The 23,619-nt window shown below is 45.3% G+C and overlaps 2 protein-coding genes and 1 long non-coding RNA gene across 3 annotated transcripts in view; all 3 read left to right on the top strand.

Moving 5' to 3' along the window:
• Positions 1 to 4,519: 4,519 nt before the first annotated feature.
• LOC128720128 (uncharacterized) lies at positions 4,520 to 8,743 on the top strand (the record flags this gene model as incomplete). Its single annotated transcript, XM_053813777.1, has 4 exons — positions 4,520 to 4,754; positions 6,162 to 6,290; positions 8,395 to 8,517; positions 8,712 to 8,743. Coding segments are annotated over exons 1-4 (519 nt in total), but the record flags the coding sequence as incomplete, so codon positions are not given.
• Positions 8,744 to 8,774: 31 nt separating this feature from the next.
• Positions 8,775 to 9,785, top strand: LOC128720436 (uncharacterized). The gene is made up of 3 exons (XR_008410765.1): positions 8,775 to 8,875; positions 8,968 to 9,238; positions 9,301 to 9,785. It is a non-coding gene; the product is annotated as an uncharacterized LOC128720436 (long non-coding RNA).
• A 1,999-nt stretch (positions 9,786 to 11,784) lies between these two features.
• The window catches only part of LOC128720078 (dynein axonemal heavy chain 10), a 36,460-nt gene continuing 24,625 nt past the window's right edge, over positions 11,785 to 23,619 (top strand). Inside the window, exons 1-21 of the mRNA XM_053813725.1 lie at positions 11,785 to 12,007; positions 12,265 to 12,345; positions 14,803 to 14,841; positions 15,107 to 15,180; positions 15,315 to 15,438; positions 15,505 to 16,316; positions 16,424 to 16,535; positions 16,707 to 16,834; positions 17,194 to 17,384; positions 17,688 to 17,886; positions 17,963 to 18,049; positions 18,249 to 18,409; positions 18,831 to 18,975; positions 19,637 to 19,750; positions 19,872 to 20,064; positions 20,181 to 20,447; positions 20,690 to 20,797; positions 21,472 to 21,560; positions 22,301 to 22,384; positions 23,363 to 23,476; positions 23,608 to 23,619. The exon at positions 23,608 to 23,619 is cut by the window's right edge and continues 563 nt beyond it. Coding sequence (XP_053669700.1) covers positions 11,785 to 12,007; positions 12,265 to 12,345; positions 14,803 to 14,841; positions 15,107 to 15,180; positions 15,315 to 15,438; positions 15,505 to 16,316; positions 16,424 to 16,535; positions 16,707 to 16,834; positions 17,194 to 17,384; positions 17,688 to 17,886; positions 17,963 to 18,049; positions 18,249 to 18,409; positions 18,831 to 18,975; positions 19,637 to 19,750; positions 19,872 to 20,064; positions 20,181 to 20,447; positions 20,690 to 20,797; positions 21,472 to 21,560; positions 22,301 to 22,384; positions 23,363 to 23,476; positions 23,608 to 23,619 — 3,357 coding nt within the window. The remainder of the gene's footprint in view (positions 12,008 to 12,264; positions 12,346 to 14,802; positions 14,842 to 15,106; positions 15,181 to 15,314; positions 15,439 to 15,504; positions 16,317 to 16,423; positions 16,536 to 16,706; positions 16,835 to 17,193; positions 17,385 to 17,687; positions 17,887 to 17,962; positions 18,050 to 18,248; positions 18,410 to 18,830; positions 18,976 to 19,636; positions 19,751 to 19,871; positions 20,065 to 20,180; positions 20,448 to 20,689; positions 20,798 to 21,471; positions 21,561 to 22,300; positions 22,385 to 23,362; positions 23,477 to 23,607) is intronic.

Below are 23,619 nucleotides of genomic sequence, written 5' to 3'. Positions count from 1 at the left end.
AATGAACTATTTTCAAATCATCTCAAGTCCTCGCGCATCTCGAGTATGAGCTTAAGGGAATTAAAACCCTATGAATAGCAGCAGCTGACGAGCAGTGCTTGCTCAAAGACTAAAACTCAATCGTGCAAATTCCAGCGGAATCATTCTTCTGACGAGTTTTTGTTCTGCCCTATCATAGCGTTTTCCCAGTTCATTTGAAAATTTCGTTTTGGCTATTGTTTTAAAATGTTATTACCAGTCAAGATCAATACTCATATTTTTGTGATTTGATTTCAAGAGCTTTTTGAACTGATATCATCAAAAAGAAGCTCACTAACTACAGTGTTCTTTGTAATGTCCAACACATGTTCGATTGTGGTGTTCTCTTTATTAAAGCCCATTACTAATAGTGCCAAAGGTCAAACAATACCATTGCAAAATAACCTCGTGGTTGATACGCTTAGCAGCAGAAGTGCTGTGCAAACGAAACCACACATGATGCACTCAGTCAAACACTCCTCGTGATCGATCTCCATTAATCATTGCAGTGTACTTGAACCTCTCGACACCTCTCCAGTTTTATCTCGATGCTGCGGGTGTGATGCTTTTTGCTACATTTTCATTAGTTTTCCCGGGCGCTTACGCAACGATTTATCAAACCACCAAACCAGTTGACAACGCGGAGGTATTTAGTAATTGATTCCGACAGTAATTGCAACGCGACGCACTCCGTAGCCCGTCACACCATCCACTGGCTGGAGCGCTTTCTAGCAATTTATGTTGGTTATTTTAGCCCTCCACCGATTGCCCACTTTCAAACCCACCCACGGATGTCGATGGATCGTTGTGCGTTGAACGAGTGAAAAAGAAAGCATACCCGATCCAACACCCATCTCGCGTCAATAGTCCCGCTGGCGTATGCTCTTTAGGGGTTCACTTTAATGTTGCATGAAGTGACCGGAGAGGGTCGGGTCGCCCTCAACCGATAGCCACAATCCGAAGCAATCGAACCGGGGTTTCCGTGTGTGGTAGGTTTAATTCATGATTTGCATAATTCATCCTGAAACCCTCGTCGTCGTTCCATACTGCCGCGGGGGCACTCTCGTTCGCGGCTTACGGCCGAACCGGTTGACGTTTTCAACGGTTATCGAATTCCTCGGCCACGGTCGACGGTGCCCGTGGGATAGGCGGATAGTTCGAAAATCTAATCATAATTAGATGAACAATCCGGTTGCGCGCGCAAACATTGCACCGGCAACAATCGGTAATGGCGGGTCATGGTTGAAGCGGGATAAAAAAAAAGGCATCCGCGACCGCCGGACTTGACGTTTGACGATTGGCATTGGCGAGGGCAGGCAGCAAGTGCAAGTGCAGGCTGGAAAAGCCCAAGCCACAATGCGGTTTGGCATTCGAGGCTCGGACCTGCTTCGTATTGCATCCATTGATTCGGGTTCGATTGTTTGCATCTGTCGGTGCAGCTGATAATAATCATTTCACTCAGCTTAACACGTACGCGCCCTCAAGAGCCCAGACCGGAGCCACTCGGAATCTGGGGCTCGGATCGAGCTTTCCGCTCCGGTGTGCGAGAATCAATCGGAATCAATAATTTAAATGGGGTTTATCTATGAATGGCATGATATTTGCATTGACATTTTATCCGATTAAAAGATGAATCATTGCGGTTAGTCTGGCCGGTGCGTACTGGAGCGCGTCATCAGGCTGTGATGAACGAGGGCTGAGAGTAGCTTAGCATGGGAATGCGATGAGCATAAGATGCCTTCGAAATTTCTATTATCATGCAACACACACTCAAACACCATTCGAATCCTGTCAGCAACTGACGGTTTGCGGGGAAAAGGCTATATGAAATTTATCATGATATTTTTAATCGAAGAACAGAGTAATGGTATATTTGTGGTTTAGTTGATTTATTGGCATGTCAAAATTATGATTAACTTTCTTTTAAGCAAAATAGCGTTTATTTACATCAAATTAATTTTTAAAAGTAGTGTTTCAAAGTGGCTTTTACAATCCAACAGCGATGCTACAAACAGATAATTTTTGATAAGTATTAAAGCTTATGTAAAAGATGTTAGAAGAATGTCGTTGATGTTCAATTCTATCGAAACGCTTGCCTCAACCCCTTATGCTAGCTAAAAAAACGAATTGAAATAAGTCATTGATCAAATCGAATGAAAACACAACACAGGTGTACTTTCGCCAATTGGAGATTACAAGGACATGCGTTTAGACATTATTATATTGCGATTGCCATCATGCTGGATTAACCCGTGCAAATTAACCTTCGCATAAAAAATAAACACACACACACTCACACATCCATACAAGCTGCCTACCAGAGGGCCTCGAGGCTGTGGAATGTGGTTGTGCTCCAGCAAGCGCCAAATAATCACCGTTTATCTGAACCCGGGTCCGGGCCGACACAGCGGAACAACCGTGCACTCATTTAATCCAATAAAATGCACCAAATTACCAAAAACCATGTCACCTATCGCGTACAAGCATCTAGCAATCGATTACGCAAACCACCCCCATCGCCCGACTGGGGCATTTCCGCCCTCCCCCTGATGGTCCGTTGGCAAATAATCGCATTATTGGACCGATTATTATGTGGGCGCATTGACACAAGTCAAATCTGACCTAATGGAGCAGGCCAACGCGAGAAAGAGTTTCCGGGCCCCGGAGACCGGCAAACTGAGGAGAGACCAACTTCTGCGTCCCTGCTCGCCTGTGAATTAGTGCGTTTGGAGTCGAGGACACGCTTCACCGCGGAAAAACGCGGAACATCGGCGAAACGTCGGCTTGGGTGGCGCGAGCAACAAATAATAGGAAAAAAAATTGGAACAAAAACTCGACATCACCCGACACGGCTGTCAAGCGGATTATGTCGGTGTACCTCATCGCTGGGCCCGCATGTAACTAACATTAGTCGCGCGAGCTGGTACGAGACCGCCGTCGAGTCCTTGCGCGCGCGGGAAAAACCACGTTTCACTGGGAACGATATAGCAGTGCGGTTTGGCGCTATCATTTTGATTCCTTCCGTCTCCTGCACCGCTAGGGCCATGGTCCTGTGCCTGTGTTTGAATGGGATGAGCAACATAAAAAGTTAATTACTTTTCGCGGCCTGGCCACGGTGTCAGCACCGCGGTACGGTGAACGGTGAACCCTCCCGTGTGGGAAAATGTGTGTCTTACACGCCTTGAACGGTCGGTAATCGCTCGGCTCGGTTTGCACGCTTGCCTCGTGGTGGCTGAATTTAGAAGCTCCAAATAATAAAAAAAAATGACCTACCGTGTCCTTGCGCTGGGTGAATAAGGTGAATTTTCCAGCCGTTTTACGCCGGCACATGTTCCAGCCGGTAGAGGGGCATTTTTTTCCGGCGCTGTATCGAATGGCAGTCGGTGAACCGCACGCACGAAACCATGCGTTGAATGGGTCGGTTAGGACAGGTGTGAATTTCCTTGAGCCATCTGCACCAAAAAACCACTCCGGCAGGGAGTTAACCTGGGCCGACGTGGAAAACCCTCAAGTGTGTCCCGGCTATCGGTGGCTCAGCTCGCTAATGCTGGCTCAATTTCCGCTCGTGGGCTCGTCGATGCGAGTCGCCCCGGCTACGGTGTACTTGAATCAAGCCAACCGAACGGACCCGGGGCCAGTCGCCAGCCACCGTTCGAGCACGTCGCTTCCGTCGGTCGACGAGCTAACGGTTCACTATATACATAAAAAATTTTTTTATGGGAAAACTTATCCCACCCAAGCAGTGACACTGAACCCTAAAAACCCGTAGGCGTCTTCATCGCAACGGTGGATAATTAATTTGCGCTCAGGCCAGAAACCAGGCCGCACGAGAGCAGAAGGTGCAGAACGTGGTGTGACATCCAATCCAGAACGTGTGTACGATCGTGAATCGAAAACTCGCGCCACCGTGGATTATCCTCCCGCCTGTTCGCGTGGCAGCTAACTTTAACGTAATAAAACACGCCGACAAACAGCATCCTACTAATTAGCCCACGTGCGGCTGGGTTCGGGTGGGTCGACCGTACCGGCCGCCTACGTGCCACGGGTGCAGAAGCATTCCCAGCGCCACCATTTACCCGTCTAAAGGACCTTCACCAGAACCGGAAGTGGTGGAAAACCAACGCCGGAGCGTGAGAGGACCACTCCCGGTGGGTGCATTTTTCATATCGAACAGTCGCGACTTTCCGTGGGCCAGTGACCAAAAACCGTGGTACGTGGAAAGCAGGGTGCCGCGAAAAGTTTTGTACCACCGCTCGTGAACCGACGGCAGTGGTGAGGTACGAATTTTCCCACCATCGTCGAAACCAACCGATCCGTACGACGGGCGCGCTAAGATAGTGTGTAATTACAACATCAACAACTCTGTGGCGCTCGATCGCGACGGTCCACACGCTGCTGTCGTTGGCACTCGTGCGCACCATTGTTACAAGCTTAGGCCCCTATTCGGGCACCACCGGGTGGTGCAATCCGTGCGTAGCCGTGGTTGCTTAAAATTCTGGCAATGATCTTTGGTGATTTAGTATGCTGCGTGCATTTTGTGGTGCTGTTGCAGAGCTGCATTGGCGCACTGGTTGCGCCTCCACCGGTCGGTCGCGTTCCGCTTGCTGCCACCACCAACGGAACCGCCATCGTTGTGGGTGGTCCAGCAACGGCCCTACTCGTCCGACAACCGCCAGCGTCTGCCGGAAGTCCACCGGCGAATCGTAGCGGTCGCTACACGGAGTCCTTGCCCGGAGGTGAGTGGTCCTGGGGTACGAAAAAAAAAACGCATCCCGGAACGTGGTGTGGGAATTTTTTTTCTGCACTCTTTTTCATCGGATTCTGCTCTCGATGTGTGTGTGTGTGGGTCTTGGAAACCCAGCTGGCATGCTCGCACGTACGGCTTGGACACCGTGGGTACGTGAGGACCGTTTAATGTCGAGTCCGGGACCGGAACCGGGACCGGCTTCATTAGGACGGTGCTGCGGAAACGGTTGCAAACTGGCAGCCGGATGCGACGAAAAAGGCTCGGACCGTTCAAGTGAGGAAGTGCATTAGGACAAAGAAATTGTTTATAACGTCGGGGACAGCGGTGTGTTGGTCCGTTTGCTAGCGTTGCACCAAACGCCCACATGAGAGTGGAAGTTGCGCATACGCTGCTTTTTTGTTTTAGCGGTAAAAAAGCAAGTTATCCGGACGCGCGGGAGTGCAATAATTTGCAAGTTGTCGGGGATCGACACTCTGTTTTGAGAGGGTTCTTTATTATGAAACAAAGTACGCCCCAGCCATATGATGTTGGAGATTTTTATCCTGATGCGTCTTCAACCCTTCATTCCTGGATGCAAATGCATTGGGTGTCAAGTGTACTTTTCGCTCACAAATAAATTTCAATTGCTGCAATGCGCTCAACTCTAACCTCTTTGTTTAATCAGTCGAAACCAGTAAGTAAATTATTTTCTAGTCATATGAAATGACAAGGCTTCGTAAAAGTACTGGAGTTATAAGATACTTTTGCAATTATTGCTGGCAAAGCAATAAACGATAAGAGGTTGCACGTTGATTTTGATCACAATTTATACGCCTTTATGCGAAAGATTCAGCAATCATTTCATCAAAGCGCTTTAAAAAGCATTTTGTCATGAAAACAGTCATGAGTCAAACAAACACCTACCCAGCTTCAAGTTGCTGAACTATACATCGATTTCACTACTATATATTTCGGAGAAAATGACAGGGTTTACCGTGAAACAAGGGCCACGTATCGCCACGTTGCATACAAAATTAATCGATATCACTCTGCTCGAAATTGGCTTCCATCTGGCACGGTCCAACCATCCGATAATTAATTCATTCGATTAAAACCCTAACGATCGGCCATGAACAGTCCGGCCATTGTACGATCGATTGACTTTGCCTTCGTGCGATGCAAAAACCCCCGACCGGCTGAGATTCGATTTTGGCAAGTCCCATCCCGTCCATCGGATTTTCGTAGACAACGGTTTCGGAAGCAGCAAAAAAACAAAAAACTAAACGAAAACAAAAAGAAAAATAACAACGAGATACTCAAATCACATCCTTACGACATTCGCTTTTCTCTCCCATGCATGCCCATCTGCCCACCGCGTCCGATCGCAACCGACTGCCGACTCGCCCGACATGGCCAGAGCTGAACGAGTACTGCAGGACATCGCAGGACTGCCGGCAGCATGCCCATGTTTGCGACACTCGCAAGCAAACCTGCAGCTGTGCCGAGGGTTACCGGCCGGACGAGGCCACCCGGTCCTGTCTCGGGGGTAAGTAGACACCAAAATGGGGCGAAACACACGAAGGAAGCGCCGGGGTGCCGAAATAAGTGAATTTTCGTTTTCACACTTCACTCACTCGTCCACGCACGCAAACGGCCGTTTCCGGTGCCAACGAAAGGGGTCCCTTTTCAGCCCGTGTTGCCTTCCACATCCGTCTATCGTCATCGTGCCCGCTAGATGGCCATTTCAGTTTCATCCTTTGAGTTCGCAAACGGCCCGGACTGCATGATTGAGACCATTGTATCTTAATAACACGCACCGAAGGCAGCCGTTCGCACGCTACCGACCACCAGAGCCGACCGAACCACAGAACCGGCCTTTCAGAGCTGTCTGTATCGTGCAAAAGGTTGCCTTCGAGCTGGACCGTCTGTCTGTCGGAAAATGTGTCCTTGGATGAGACCCGATTTCGTTCGGCGACACGCTTCGGATGTGTGTAGTGGTGGTGCATTTACGCACTTTGCAATAAATTGCAACACCGCCTGGCAGTTTAATATTCATCGCATACAATTCCGGTACATTTGTTTATCATTTTCGGAACTAATTTGTGTCCCTTCTCGCCCTGCTGCTCGAGGCGTACGTAATATCCGGTACCGGCTTCTCACCGGAGTGCCCGAGCCATCGAGTTTCGAGCAGTTTGCACGTTGTTCGATTTGTTCGGCTTTCCGGGAACCTGGAACGCTACACGGCACTCGGCTCTTGCAAGTGTATTTAAATTGCGTTATTTGCCGGCAGACGCTGACGTTTTGTCGTCAATTGTCTTTTACCCGTACGGTGGGATCTTTGGCGTGTGAGCGTTGGCGTTTCTCCGTCTCTTTTTATCGGCCTCCGGCATCACACTGTGACAGTTGCAGCCGTGCCGTTGTTGGATGCCGTTTTGTGTGCAGTTGGCGGCTTATCGGCCCGACTAGATTGGATGCGCTCGCTGCGAACTAGATTGTGTGGAAAATAATTCCGTGCAAATTTGAGAACACGATTTCCTCGGGCGTCGGGCGTCGGTGTACGAGAGATAATCCGCTCCCTAACACAGCCGTGCGCACAGAAACAACGAGTAAAACAAACGACAGTGAGCCGTGAGGTGGAGAAAAAATCGATGACGAAAGAAAAGAAAGTGCCAAAAACCAAAAAAAAACAAAAAGCTCCGCAAATAAATTCGACTAATCGGTGGTGCACTTTGCAGCGGGTCGATTTTCGCGCTTCTCGCAAGACGCAACTCGGAGCGGAATTAGAGCTCGCGCTCGGTTGTTGCACTTTGTTGTTGCCGGATCGTACCGATCCCTTTTCGGCAGGGCACCCTGTGTGCCGGTTGCAGCGTGGAATAATCGAATTTGCTCGAACTGCTCTGCCCGAAAAAGCTCCACCGTACCGAAAGTGCTCTTGTCCCTGATCCGGATGATTGGCTCTTTGATTGGTTGCCAGCATCTTCTGCCGCCCTTCTTTTGTGTGGCCGTAAAGTGCATCGAACCACTCACCGGATGCGCTTAGTGTCGAACGGGAACAGGGAGGCCGAAAGAAGAACAAACGAGCGCTCGATGCTGCAGCGTTGTGCAGCGTATGCAAAATTTTCTTATCATTTGTTTGTGATCTCGAGCGATCCATTCTTTTGGCGCGTCTCGGGCCGGCCACGGCCTCAAACCAATCCGACCGAGTGCATTCGAGTGCATGGGAAACGCATCGTCGTCGTGGCGTGGCGCCTGCTACCCGTCGGCGTGCGACCTGTTTACCTGACCCATAAAGCATGCGAAGGGGATGCAAATATTTGGAAATTGGATCTTGCATCTTACGGTTCTCTCACCCGAACCGTTTAATGCACACGAGCGAGAAAGCGGATTATTTTTGAAATCGCAAGAGAATCGTTTTTTATTTGCTTTCTTCCCCTTTGCCTTGTTGCGTGTGGTAACTGCGCTTTTTGGTGAACGCGCGTTAGCCTTTGAAACGCTTCACTCATCCGATTAGCTTTCCTTTTAATGCGCTTGCTGGAAGATGCATCTTAGCGCGCATAGCTCGCTTGGTGCCAGCCCGGTGGTGATGGGCAGCTTTTTGGTGAAAACAGTTTCATGCATTTTTTTCTCCTTTTTCCACTCTTCAATTGCAGCTGTTGGACGCCGGTGTTTGTACGATAGTCACTGCATCACGAACGCTTATTGCAAGGGACAAATGATCTGTACGTGCAAGCGTGAGTACGGATTCCTCACCGATGATAACTGGTCATGTCAAGGTAATTTTTCACCACGGTTTACGTGCATCGTGCCACCAGAGGGCACCACCGAACGGCAAGGACATAAGGAAATGTTCCGAGAAAAATACGGCTCAAGTTATGCCGTCCGCTCACATCTTGGGGTTTCTTGTGCTCTGAATATTTTCTTACTTTCTCTCTCTCTCTCGTTCCTTCTGTCCGTCACGGAACGGCAGCCTCATCTGCGAAGGCATCCCTCTGGATCGACAGGGAACATCGGGGTGGAGTGCGTGGGTTGCAGCTAGTGCTTCTGCTTCTCCTAGCCAGCCTGGCGATGTTTACGACGTGGTCAGAAAGCGGATTGGAAGCAGTGTTGTGGGAATAAATAAACTCATTTATCGTAAGATTTAATTAAAGTGCAACTAAAGTAAAAGAAAACCCACCACCGACGCTAGGCTCGCCTTCTCACCGCTTGAGTATCAATATTTTTAGGTGGGCTCGTGCAATGCACCTGATCTGCCAGCGACGCAACACAATAGAAAACATCCTGCCAAGAACCTACCCACCCCCGACGGAACGAAACGGAAAAGAAATGTTATGCAAGATGACTCGCAGCCTCCAGGATCGGGCTTTCCGGTACCAAAAGGAAGAAACGAAACGAATAAAACGCTCCCTCGCAACCAACCACGCAAGCCCCACCGATTGCGCGAGGCATCTGCATCGCCCGCGGGAAGGGCACCGAATGAAGGCATCAGCTGTCGATGTAAAATCGAAATAAGATTAGTTTATTCGTGAAGTGCATTCTCATTTCTCTTTCTCCGGCAGAATCCAATAATGCGAACTACCGCATCGAGCAAGTACTCGGGTACTCGGGTGCTTGGAGCGCCGCGGCGAAGGATGTCGGCGGTGCGGATGGAACCAAGAGGGCCCATTGTACAGGGAGGGCACGTTCAAGTGGGGTTTCCGAGGAGCAGAAGACGAAGCCGAAGAGCCTTCACGGTAGTACCGGACGGCACGAGTTCACTGCAGGAAGGACCGCTCGCAGAAGGAGAATAAATATTCCTTTGCTTACAAATAAATGTCGACATCGGGGGTGAATGTGTTTGTTTGTCCCGGCAGAACAAATGTTGGATGAACGTGTCCCAGCGAACTTTCTTTGTATTTGCAGTGCCGAGAAAAATGGCTCTCCGGCAAAGCGTTGGCAAACACACGACGCGCTGTCCAAAATCCCCCATTCGAGTCCGGGCTCGGGCAAATGTGCCTCGCAAACGCAATCGCTCCACGTGCCTGCAACTGTGCATAAATAAAGTGTTGATTATTTTTAGGAACCGAGCTAATCCCCAGCAAATATTGGCCGAGTTTAGATTCATTCCTGCGCAAATGTTATGCCCGCCGATTGGAGCGTAAAGCCGAAAGGCCAAACAAACCAGGCCGCCTCAACCCGAGCATTGGATTGGGGCAGATAAACCAGCAATGGGTGGCCATGTTTATAACAATTAGCGTATCAGTGCAACGAAAAAGAATGCAATGGAACATTGCGCTCGAAAGAAAGAGTCATTTGGCTTTACCGTGGGTAACCGTGAGCCGTGTATCTGGTTGTGGAATAATAACTCATTTTGACAATCCTCGGTACAATATCACACAAGCAATCAATGCAACATGATGCACGCTGCAAAACAGTTTGCGCAGGACAAATGCTCACCGGGCATACATATTTGAAATTTGAGGGCATTCCATTCCAGCCCCGGTGCTAATGATTGCTAATTTATACAGCACCGGTATCTCGTATCATATCGGTGGCAACCTATGATACCCCGGGAGCTGATTGACGCAAACGGTTCGCCGGTTTGGCACGCGAATTCCAGCTCTTTTAATCACCGGCCCAGCCATACGATGCGGAACGGTGTCGGAAACGAAGACAACAACACAAATTAGCGCGCAATATTGGAATAATATAAATTTCAATAATTAATTTTATTTATAAATTCACTTAAAACCCAAAATCAATTATGCTCATTTCCAGCGTACCGGCGTAGGGTCGGGGTATATGCCCAGCTACCTGTGGGCGTGTTGGAGTCCAGAGATGGTGCCAGTCGCCACCTGAAAATCTGCGGAAATTGCTTCCATCCGAGGTTCGCTAGAATGCTCGCCGATATGGATCGGTAAAAATGCATGTTTATGTGCCCCGTTGTCAGGTGCAGGACGTTCGCCATGACAGGATTGGGGAATGCGAAAAGCAGTTGCAGAAAAGCGAAAAACAAAGCAACAAAAATATATAAAACACCAACACACTGTAGATGATGACGACGGTTAAGTGAAAACATAATTCCAATAAATGTTAATTGATGCCAAATTTTATTTACGGCCACGGACGTGGTCCAAACACCGAAGCAATCGTGCCGCAATTGGGAGCCACTCCTGAGGTGTGGTAAACGGTGCCCGGACCGTCCGCAGCGTGGCCGGTGGGCAACGGAATTGGCGCCATTGTGGAAGTAACTCGATTTGCGCCGCATCAGCTGCGTGGGACAGCAAGTGTAAGAATCGATTGCATATTTAATTGCTATGACGCGCCTCTCACTTCAGTGGCGCTTTACACAATGCAGCACTCTTTCCGGAATTCCGCAAGCGGGCACGTTATGTGGGAACGGGAGAACCAACACACCAGAAACGTTGGGAAATTTATTTGAGAATCCGTTAATTAAATTTGGCATGGGTATTTGGGCATTGCATTATTAAAGAAAATTCAAACAAATGTGGTCAATTCGCACACGAATCCAACGTTTTAGCTTCTCTACCGGCAATCGCCGCTTGAGGAGCAATTTGCATAACATTCCTTCGCTAAACGTTTGTCACAACGTGTTATTCTGCTTTCTTAAAAGCTTCACTGATCTTCAGCACTCCGGTGGCCTCTAAAATAGACACTTTTGCAGTTTCATCTCTAAAAAAACAAAACGGAAATCAAATATCCTATAGAACGTAAAAATGAGAAATTAAAACAATTTTCTTGCAATGCAGCTAACCGGCAATACAACGGTTATTGCCGAGGGTAACTAAGTAGCACGTTACTATGGACGCGCGTTGCTAAGGACGCAAGCTTGGATGGTTTTATTTATTTTTAGCTACATGACTGTCGCCGAGACCAGCTCGATATTAATGTGCTAGTTGTGTAGTAGTGAAGTGGTTGAATCGCGATTGCTCATCTTGAGCCCTCATTTTCCAAACATTTTCCTATCATTTACTGTGCGTTTTTTGAAGGTGAAGTCAAATAGAAACTTTTCGACACTAATTGTGCAGTGGCACATTTTAGCTATGGATTTCCGTACCATCTGGATACGGGACCGTTTGTGCAAGATACTAGGCGTATTTGAGCCGCGCTACATCGACACGGTGCTGAACGAGCTGTACGACGATCTGGTTGCATTTCTCGATGACGCCGTTACTGATCAACGAGACGACCACAAGCGCATTCTGTTCGCGTACCGCACGTTTTACGAGCGGCTTATCGAGGAAAAGGTGACCGCTTTCGAACCAGGTGAGTGCGCCGGTAGAACCTTGGCCGGCAGTTACCGAACCGCTTTGGAAGCTTACTATATCTTTTTTCGCCCTTTTCTCGCTCATTCCCGGTCACTCGGAACATGCCACCTTAAAATGGTTGATCATAAATTGTTCCCTTACCTTCCGACGGGCGACCATCCCGACAAATATATATGCATGTAAAACATGGCAATCATCAAACCTCGCCTGCTCGGATCGGACCACTTTATTCGGGTTGTGATTAAACCGGCACAGCGACGACGGGAGGACCCCAACCAGGAACGTCGGAGCCACCGGAACAGACCCAAAAAGAGAAGAAAGGCAAAAAGGTCAAAGGTGGGTAATTTTTCCTTCATTTTCCGGGCGCCCTGCTTTCCTGCTTCATCCTTACACACTTGAAATGTGCCGCCCACAGGCGTTGCTAAAATCTCTTATCGTTTTCTGTCCTTCTTCTGAATGTTTGACACAAACATGCAAACGCATGGAAAAGTGCACTCACACAGCCTTCGCCCACAAGAAGGACTTAGAAGAGTGCGCTTCCATTGCATTAGCCGCGAGGGAGTGAAGCTGGGATATGCGACACCCGCGGAACGTGATGTGCAGTTTTCCACTCTTCTTAGGTCCTTACGAATCAGGGTTGGTGGGAAACCTGGTTCCAAGTCAGCCGAGTATCTCGTTTATATTCTCGAATGGATTTATAGTTTTGCTGCACCCGGAGATCGGCCCTTCAACTCTATAAGTCTCGGCAAACCGGTAGAATTATGACACTTTCATCTAGTCGGACCGTAAATTACCGATGTCATTCGATTGTTCCCGTTGCACGTGCCGCATTGCACCGGCACCTGCAAACCAGTGCCATTGGGTTTCGGAAAACCAGGTTTTGTATTCATTCCGTTCACTTCCCGACGTAGGACTCACAGGCGTTAACTAACCCTTTTCGCCGAGGTGGATTGCTTTTACGCCCAAAAACCCAAACCCCTTTTTCATTCGGTTCAGCCTGAACAGGCATCCTGAATCGATGGATGGGTTTAAGAAAAAAGTTTTAGATTTCAGCCTTTGCCACCATTCAGCGAGGTGGTTTTTATATTATTTTCTTGAAAAATCATTCTCCTACTGCTTTTGGATCACCGTTTTTAAGAACGTTCTGAACCTTCTGAAACTTTAGAGGTCTGGTGCGAACATCTTTGATGAAAAGTTTCATTCCCTTGCATACGATTTGCTGCTTCTGGGTCTTGTGGAGGATGATTTTTTCTAACTTGCTTTAGAGTCTTTCGCTAGATTTTGAATCTTGCCACCATTGTTTCATCACATAAATTTTCTGAACATCCTCTCTAGCGAAAAATGACTTTCGCACTCCGTTATGAATGCATGATTTCTTTTATTTTCCGGCAGGAAGACCAGACATTTAAAAAAATGATTTCGTCTACTTGGGAGTAAGCAAACATGTTCTGTGTGTATGTTTTTTTTTTAAATTTAGTTACGGCTTTGTAGATTATGAACTATAAATATCAGTCTGCAGGCTATGGAATTTAGAGACAAAACAAACATTTTTCGTCCATTTGGAACTACATAAAAATGCTTTAAATAATCAAGTTTAATTGACAATATTCAGCAACAGGTCCATTAAAACAGCAAAAGCTGTATTTACGTCATCACTATAGCTGTATTTAACCGACAGTAACATTTTATATGATTAAACAGATCATGTGTTTTCATGTGAACATTAAGAAACATTGTCTGATCTTTTTTTATTGAAAAATGTTATATTGTAACAAAATAATGATAAAACACAACAAAACCACTCCAGGATTAGTTCCGGTTTCTAGGAAATGAATACGGATGTGGGCTCGGCTGGCTCTCATATCCTGGAGGCAGCACGTTCTGGTAGGTTAATTTGATTTATTTATGTTTTTCTTCCGATCTTTCGAACGCGCTTCCAACACGCTGTGACTTCCTCTAGACGGCGGAGGTGTGAGGTGTTATGCTGTAAATTTGTACGACTCCGAGGACGATGATGTTGAAGGCAATAGCGACTGTCCCGTGCCGGTGGGGTGTGCAGCCGACTTACGGGCGTCCTGGACGTGGCGCGCAAACATTGAGGCCACGTCACGTTGCCAGCTGGAGGCAAACCTTGTCCCGAGCGTGTTGTTATTGTACTCGTTGAGCACCAGGCATGGCTAGCCGGCGTTCGTGCAGCAGTAAAAGCGCCAATATTAATAGCATTATTGTGTCGCTATGGGGTATCGCAAAAATGTACCACCACCAGCGCCACTGCAAGTATGTTTTAACTTCGCCTGATTGTTAGGCGCTGAATCGTCGGTTGGTCGCATCTTGTACGCTTTCAGACCTTTCTGCTTCCCGATGGTTTCTCAATTATAATAGTTTAAATGCTTGCAGCGCGCAGAAATGTTCACAACAATAATTAACCCACCGCCTAAAGTTACTCACTATCTTTTCTCATATTGTGCAGGTCCTGCAGACGATGCGGATGATGGTAGTAAGTGCTTTCATTTTAGAAATAATTGTTTATACTTTAATGCACTTATTTAGCGTGATTGAATTGAAGTATGTTATTCCGACCACAATTTTGTTACAACTAATACAATGTACCTAGTGAAGAAAAATCTATTCTGCTACTTCAAAAACATCACTGCACTTTTCTAGCATTCCCATATAGTTATTGCACTAGCAGAAAATGCATTCTACACTAATATATAATGCACCAGAGATACTGCAAACCAAAACGATATGTTAAAGCCATTCATTTAGCACAGAGCTTATTTTTTTCCACAGACAAGAAAAAAGGAAAACCAAAGAAAGGAAAGAAAGGAGGTATGTATTCGTAATTTCTCTCATCGCAAATAACAAAATGCTTGAAGGATTATCCATAGCAACTAAAAATATGAAACTTTGACAAATATATTAATGAACTGCGTGCAAGCTATCGCTGACAGCAATTAGCACTTTGTGGATAGCTATGCGCCGTTCACGACTAGATATCCTTTTCAACATCGTCAACGGTGTTCTAATTAAAAAATCCATTCCGTTCTCTTTCTTACTTCATTTGCGTCCAATGTGAAATAACTTTTCCAATTAGACGCTGACCATGAGATTACTGGAGACGCTGGATTCCTTGGAGCTAACAACGATAATGAGCTGGTTGAAGTTACCGTGAGTATTCTTCAATGCAAGAGCAAGGGCTCGTACTTACCTCAATGTGTATATGTAATACAATGTAAGCTAATAGGAGATTGGTGCTGTTTTCAACCCCCCGATGTGCTCTCTGTTTTTATTCAAATCGCTAGAAAATTGTTCCAACATCAATCAAAACACCAATAGTACATATTTGCTTCGGTATAATCCCCGAGGAGAAAATCGACCCCAACATTCGCTACATGTATATGGTCCGTCGGCTGTGCACTCCAATCGGTAAGCTTAATGTGCTCTCAAACGAATCGTGCCAACACTTGTTATCTGTAAAAATATTTTGTTTAGGCACATTTCAAAATCTCGAAGATTGCGTCGCGGAAATGCCACGCAAAGTTATCGTCGGGTGTATTAAAGGCAACTTGATACACAACGCTAAAGAGATGCTGGAAAGAATCTACAGACCAGGTGTCGAGTTTCAATTCCGCGAACCGGACACCAAGCGCCCCAAGCCCGAAAAGGGCGCGAGTGTGGACGAGGATGAGGTGCCCGATCGGGCATCTAGCAGAATAAGTGTCGGTTTGATAGACTACTCTCGCCCTTCGGACTTTCGCATGAAGGCAATGCAAGCGAAGAAGCTCACACCGAGTGCGGCAATGCGCGAGGAATCAGCCTTGGAAAACAGCAGCCGTCAGTCGTTGGCTGACACACCCAGCAGCGAGTCTAACCTAACTCAAACGAAAGCATCCGAATCGACCACTGGCGAAAGTGACGCTAAGTGCCCGCTGCCACAGACTTCGTCAGAACGCTGGAGCACGTTGCTGGCGGAGTCGAAAGAGAAGGGTCGAGTAGAGCGGAGTAAGCCCTTACCAAAACCACCTCCAGAGGAAAGCCCAATGAAGCAGAACCTGGAAGCGAACCTGGAGAAATTCATCGACACACTTCAGTGGACAATTGATCATGTAGAGTGTGCATTCGGCCTTCCCACACAGTATAATGCGCCTCATCAAGAGAACATAACCGTGGACGAGGATAAATTTAAAATCAAAGTCGATATTGGCAAGACCGCGATCGAAGATTTAACAACGCTACAGTTGGAGGAAATTGTCGAGGGATGGTCAATCTACATCGGTAAAGTATTGCGAGAATCGAACGAGAAAGTAAGTATATTTGTTTTACTATAAAACGCTTGTGCTTGTATATTAAAGCGAATGGTGATGGTATATGATTTATTTCGCATATCTTCATTACTTACATTTTTTATCAGGAACCAGTGGATAATACTCCGATGTCCGAATATAATCTTTGGGTTGAGCGTGAATTGCAGTTTAACTCTATTATAGAGCAACTGAAAGCCCCGTTTGTCATTCAGGTGTTTGGTGAGTTCTTGATTTATTATCATTTTTCGGAGTATCAATGAACGAAATAAAACAGTTTGTGCTTAAGCTAATGATAAATAGTATAGTAGTTATAGATAAAAGAATCGAATTTAAATATTGTTTCTAAATTGACATCTTCAATTTACTATTGATGTTTACATCTTATTTCAGATGCTTTGCAGGACAATCAAAGTAACATCATGAAGGCCTGGCCGGATCGATTTCGTAAGCTAAAGGAAGCTCTTTGCCTTACTCGGGAAAACGTAGAACACCTGGCGATGCTCCAGAATTACCTCGAGGTAAGAAGGAGAAAAATGGAGCAAAAGGTTTTCACATGACATAAAATCTCTGCTATAACGTCCAGTTAATTGCAAAATTAAGTTGAAATCCGTGTCCTGATGTAGGGGCTCTAACTTCAACGGCAGGGAAAAATCACGCTCTAGAGACCGGGACTCGCCGTTTCGAGGGCAAATTTTCCGAACAAATAGCACATCCCTTTTGCAATCATAATCACTATTTGTTGTTGTCGGTCCAACAAATTTTGTCCTACTATACGGCTTTTCTCTTTCTGGAATACCCTGCTGTCGGAATGGACACGATTCTGCGGAACGGTGAAACGCGCACCATCAACTTTCTAACGCCGCTCATGGGTCTGCAGAAAATCAAATCCAGTGATGACTTCAAATTCATCCTATCCATTATTCCGAACATAACGATCATACTGAGACACATTTGGACAATGTCAAACTATTACAGCCTGGATGAGAACATGCTCAGCCTGATCGGGAAGATATCCTTCGTGTTTGCAGAGAAAGTTAAAATATTAATTAATGTGGATACCATTTTCAAGTAAGTTGCCCCTGCCTAAATCATAATTAACCGGACGTGTAAACGTGACCGTTCGTGAGCCATTGTTTGAAAGTTTAATTAGAAGCCGTCGGATGCCAACATGTGCCCCTTTGTGTGGTAGCGAGCGCTTGTGCCAGCGTTCTGGCAACCGTCCAATGTCCCTGACCCGAGATTCGAAATCTGTGGGCTGTGGGCTACGGTGGGCGAAGCGGGTCAGCCTTTTAAAAAGACTCACAGAAAAAAGTGATTTGCTAACACGAGTTAGACACTTAAATACGGAAAGCAAATCCATTTCATTCCCAGACACTCAGCAGCGCACATACACAAGTGTGCATCCAACTGTGCAGCACTGTTGCAAGCTTGGAAGCAGTCCTACTTGGAGACGAGGTCCCAGATCGAGCTGTCAGGGATTGGATCGCGCTGGGAATTTGATAAGAATGTGCTGTTCCGTGAAATCGACCATATGACACGTATCAGCCGCGACATGGCGCACATTGCGCAGGTATGCTCATCTCAATCCGGTTGGAGAACTTAAAATGGACCTTAACAATGGATCTGGATTTTTCGTTTGTTTTCAGGTGTTCCTTGATTTTGAAAACATTTTCGACGCAAATTTTAAAGCCATGATTACCGACTCCGAAGAGTTAGACAACACTCTAAGCAAGGTGAGCACCTATCTTGCTATAGCGTGTGGTGAAAGTTGACAATTGATTAAAATTGTGTGGTGAGCCTGGCGTGGCGTTAATGTCACCAGGATAACGTGGAAACTGCTCCCGTTAAGCTCCACAATAAGTTGAAATCCATCAGCGCTAATGATATCCATTCTTTTCTGTCACCGTGCCGGGGATCTGGGTTCGCCGGTAGGTTTATCGCCTCATCAATCACATCATTTCGGTCGACTACGACATTTTCGCCTCGAGCAATTTGGCCAACTGGGAGGCAACGCTGGACTACTTTCATAAGGGCGTCGAACAGGTGGAACACGAGGCTAAAGTGGCCCTCGACCGCTGCATACCATCGCTACGGTAAGTCCCTTCGTTCGCTCGGTAAGCTCACACCCTGCTAGATGTTGCGAGAAGCAGTGGTCCGCTGCTCCGCGCAGCTGGCGCGGGGAGAAGCCTTGGTACGGGGAAATCCTTTTTCTACATGAAACATAAATCACCGTAATCCAGTGGACCGTCGTTTTCACGAGGATTCGGACATGTTTTCTATTTCTCCTTCTTTTCCTTCTCTCGTTTCTACGCCGCCACGCTCGTCCTCGACGGTGGGAGAACGGTGCAAAAATTCGTGCACTGCAACAATACTTCATCGCTGCTGGTTCTGGACACCTTGATTTCCGCCTACTCGATTGCCCCGACCGGGCTGGGTGGGGCTGGCTGAAATATGCTCGGCCGGATTCGATTTCGGCTCGCTTTGCCCAACTCAAAATGTGGCTCCACGCAACAGGTCCGCCGAACTTGGGCTGGAGCTGATAAAAAATTTAGACCGCATTGAAACCCGACCGGCATTGGCAAAGCATTTATCATCTAAGTATGAAAATATTATGAAACAATTCCTGGCGGAAGTTGGGATGGTTGAGCACGAGTTTCTGGTACATAAATAAATTTGTTGTCATCTTTGGTACTTTAGCAGGCGACAGGCCCGGACACGGTAGCAAAATAAATGCGGAGAACAACGGCGGCAACCAGGCATGGCAACCAAATTGTCGGAGATCGTAACTTTGCCATAGTTTCTTCCTGTTTTCTTCGATGCCATTTTTTTTACCTTTGGATTTGACCAGTTTGAAACCATCGTAAAGTGTTGTTTCTACCGCTCCATGAGTGCCCGTTTTACCTTTTTTTGGGCATGGTAGACTATACGTCGTGTTGCGAGTGTTTCTTCGGTGCTTGTTTGCAACGGATTTGATTACATTTCATCCACATGTCTGAGATGGCAAAAACAAGCCAAAATTTATAACATTGTTCATAATTGATTCCAGTGCGGGGTTTTGCGTGCCACAACATAGCCACATATACCTGCACAAACGTAGGCCATGCACAACTTTTTCATTCAAATGGAAACTTTTCCAAGCCACTTTCGCATTATTAATAACTTCCGGAATCAATTCAAAAGTTACATTTTCTTCCCACTGAAAGGGCCGTCTTGTCTTGTTGCCGCGTTGTAAACCCCAAGCCATTTACAATTCCACTGCATTAAACTTGCCGTTATTTAACAGTTGTGACAAATTTGGTTTCGCGCATTTCGATTCACAGATGCATAAAAACGATCCACCTTTGCAACGCAATGAACCACGCTACGTTGGGGCGGTATTTTGGGAACGTTCCTTGCTGGACTTCATTCGGAAGTCAATGGCCGCTTTCAGAGAGGTACACACTGACGATCAGTATAGAATATGAGATTTTTACCTTTTTGTATAGTTTGCTGTTTATTGATAATAATCGTAATTCTACGTGCAAATAATCTAAGATACCTTTTTCTGTCTCATAGTTCGAGACCAGTAAGCGATACGCCGAAACGTCGCTGCAACGCACCGCTTTTAGTCAGTACATGCAGCTAGTGAGCAACTTTAAGGAGTACGAGAAGGACAACTTTGAGAGGTTCATTGGATACGGTACCAAAACGGTTAACAGTGTGCTGAAGCGAAATATTTTGAAATTGGAATTTTCTGAAACAATACTGGGTAGGATTTGACTCAGTCACATGAATAAATGAATGAATGAATGGCGCTAGTATCCTTTCATTAAAAGTAAGCTCTCAGTCTCTAACGCTCATTTTTTGTTTCTGCCGTCGCTACAGAGCTAACAAGAGAGAAAAGTGCACAGAAGTCCAAGAAAGATAAACCATCCACACGCCGTCCTTCCGCGCTTATGACTGGCAAGGATCGTTCCCGATACACCAACATCGCCACAGCAGTTCGTTGGCTCGTCAATCGTCCCGATGCCATGGATCCACAACTCGCCCTTGCCCAAAAGCTTGTTCGAGCCGTTCGCAATACACCTTCCCAGATATCCACCAGCGGCACGCAGACACCCGCTAGTGAATTCAAAATCAATCAAGCCCAATGTAAGTTCGTGCGCAGCTGCTGAACTTTGTCAAGTAAATTGATTTTTCACATCAGTTAACCCCTAAACTTTCAATGATAAAAGCTACTTAACGCTAAACGTTAACGCATCCTTATTCTCTTTTTCCTACTTATTTGGATTTTTTGCCCCTACATACACTAACCCTCACGCGATGATCTCTATCTCTTTCTTTCTCTCTTTTGCTTTGAACAAACTTTCGGCGTTTTATGATTTAACCCACAGTGATGGTGTCAGCAGTTTCGCAGAAGAAAATTCCCACGTGGCGTGAAGTAATCGGCGAATCGGTGCTCATCGAATACAAGCTTAAGTTTGCATTGAACTTTTCGTACGGTAAGACTTCTTTATTGCATGGTCAGCAATCTGTCGCCTTTACCGCACTCTTAACTCATCGACTCGCAGCAGCTATCCTTCCTGTTTGCGGGATGCTTATCTGCCTTGTTACAGCGTCGTTGCTTCCGTTAAAAAAAAAAACACAAAATAACCAGCTCAACGGTCTCGTACTGGCAGAGACGCTATAACACCGGTATTCTCAAGTGAACTGGATGAATATTCTATTCCAAACAAGGGAGGTTTTAAGCTACTACGACGGCACACACGTCCTCTCAGAACCCCCCTGTTCTTCAAATATCAAAGGATACGATGAAGGCCATAAAAAGCAGCAGTCGGACGGATGAAGAAATGGAGGAAACTGATTATCATTTTCATTTCCAATAACCAACAGAAGTGGCTTTTGATTTATTCTTTCCTCTCGCTCTCGTCTTCACGATGCTCTCCACGAAGTATCGCGTTTGTCTAGGATCCATTCAATTTATGCTACACCAAAGCCGGGAAAAGGGCTCAAGCCACTACTGTGTTACGATGTACCAAGCTACCAAATCCGTTCATTCACTCTCGAGCCGGTCGCTCTGCTCCGCTGTTTTAGCATCCTGCTTTCTATCCTGTTTACTCAATGTATCACTTTTTCTCTTTTTGTGCCCGTTTCCAACATGGTTGAATGCACGCAGACATATTCGACGTCATCAACGAAGGTCAACAGTTCGAGTATTTGGGATTCACATTAAGTCCAACCATTAGGATGGCCATTATGAGAAAAGTAAGCAATATTTTCTTTCCTACTTCGCTATCCAACAGTCACTTGAATCGTTCCACGGTCGGAGGACATGCTCCATTCGTCCTTTATGTTCCATCGTCTTACCTACAGTTTACACTATCCTAGCACCTGGAATCACAGTTTTTTTTTCTCCTAGTAAACTAAGATATTGCGCACAATGTTTTAGATCTCCTCCAGGTCCTTGCACGTACCTCTTGTTGAAAATTATAGTAGCCCCTTACCATACGGCTCAGCGACAGCGATATATTTCAAAGTCGTGTGAAGAATGCCAGAACAGCAATTGTTCGTTAGCTAGTAGTATTAGTTTTAATGCAGGTAGAAACAATGTATGGCACAAAACCAGTGTAAAAATGGTTTATATATATATATATATATATATATATATATATATATATATATATATATATATATATATATATATATATATATATATATATATATATATATATGTATATATATATATATATATATATATATATATATATATATATATATATATATATATATATATATATATATATATATATATATATATATATATATATATATATATATATATATATATATATGGATAGATTTTTATGATATATGATGAACAAAATCGTTATTTGCTTATTTATTCAGCAATTTCTTTATGTAACATCGCATTGCGATAAAAGTAAGCAATAATAACTAATTTTTGATGTGTTTTTCATCGTCGTTTGTTAATTCTTTTGGTTTAGGACCAATTGTTCCGAGATGTTGAATGTGTCAAGAAAATGATAGAAAAGTACAACGACATTGTCCTCAATCTGTCTACACCTGAGGTTTGTATAGCAATTATCAATTAAAAAATCACAATTTTATTCCGACAGCTGATCAAATTTACAGCATTTTTGAAAAAAAATGTATCATAATTATCAAATACGCTAACCTAGAATGATGAGTTAGTAAATACCACGAGCGGCTCGAACTGCATGAAATAGCATTAACCTCATCTTTTCACTTTGTAATCAACTATCTTCAGCCAATTCCATTCTCTGATTAATATATCCCAAAAGATACATTTCCATAATAAATGGGCGAGAAAATCCTTTGTTCCATAAATTATTGACAGCACTCGTGAAACCAAAACCAATTTCCATGTTTCAATAACCAGCCCATGGTTGAATTTAGCACCACCCTCAGTATGCAATCAAGTTCTCACAACCAGTTGGTTGAAAGGAGCAGATTGATTTTTGGAATCAACCCACCAAACCCGAAACTAGGAGGCTTGAAGACGAAAACCTTATCATGGGAGGAAGTTCAGTTAATTCGACCTCACACCCTAAGCACACTCGGTCCGGTTCGTCCATTTCGGCCGTCTGTAAAAGTCGTTGACGGGTGGAAAAATCCTCGGCGAGGTATTAATTTATCCGTCTTCATAAATATTCATACAAAATGATAAGTATGCCGGAAAGTTGTTGTCGTTCAAAGCGTGATTCTGAAGTGAAGGCGTCTGTTTGGAAACAGTTGGACACTTAATTCGTCAAGTAGTTCAAATTTCTCATTCCAAATGAAACCTCGAATCTATTCCAACATTTCCAAAAACGCTCATCCAAATCATGATTACCATAATATTATTGAATTGCTTTTTTTTAAGCAACTTCAACGACTAATCAAATTTAAAGATCGTTCAAATGCTAATTGTGGCCAAAATCTCGTACTTGAGTAAAAACTAACTATTATCAAAGCTTATGAAGCTTTAAGCTGCTATAAAGCTCTTTTTAATTTTTTTCGTTCCTTTTTGCCCATTCTTTTAATAGGTTCATTTTCTAAGAAGTCATTTATATGAAGTTGAAACAATCATTCAGGCTGGACTGGGGCGATTTACATGGCAGTCATTTAACATCGAAGCGTATGCCAATAAATGCCAGACGGTATGCTCTAAACCATTCGTACAGTCGATTACTTTTGATGAAAACTAATAGACATCGAAACTGAAAATTTATGTTTCATCTTTTAACATTATATGCTTTTGTTTCACTCGATTATTTCACCGTCATGGCAGTTGATGAAGAGC

Source organism: Anopheles nili, chromosome 2, assembly GCF_943737925.1.
Source record: "Anopheles nili chromosome 2, idAnoNiliSN_F5_01, whole genome shotgun sequence".
Taxonomy (NCBI): domain Eukaryota; kingdom Metazoa; phylum Arthropoda; class Insecta; order Diptera; family Culicidae; genus Anopheles; species Anopheles nili.
This window is presented reverse-complemented; position numbering and strand designations above follow the sequence as displayed.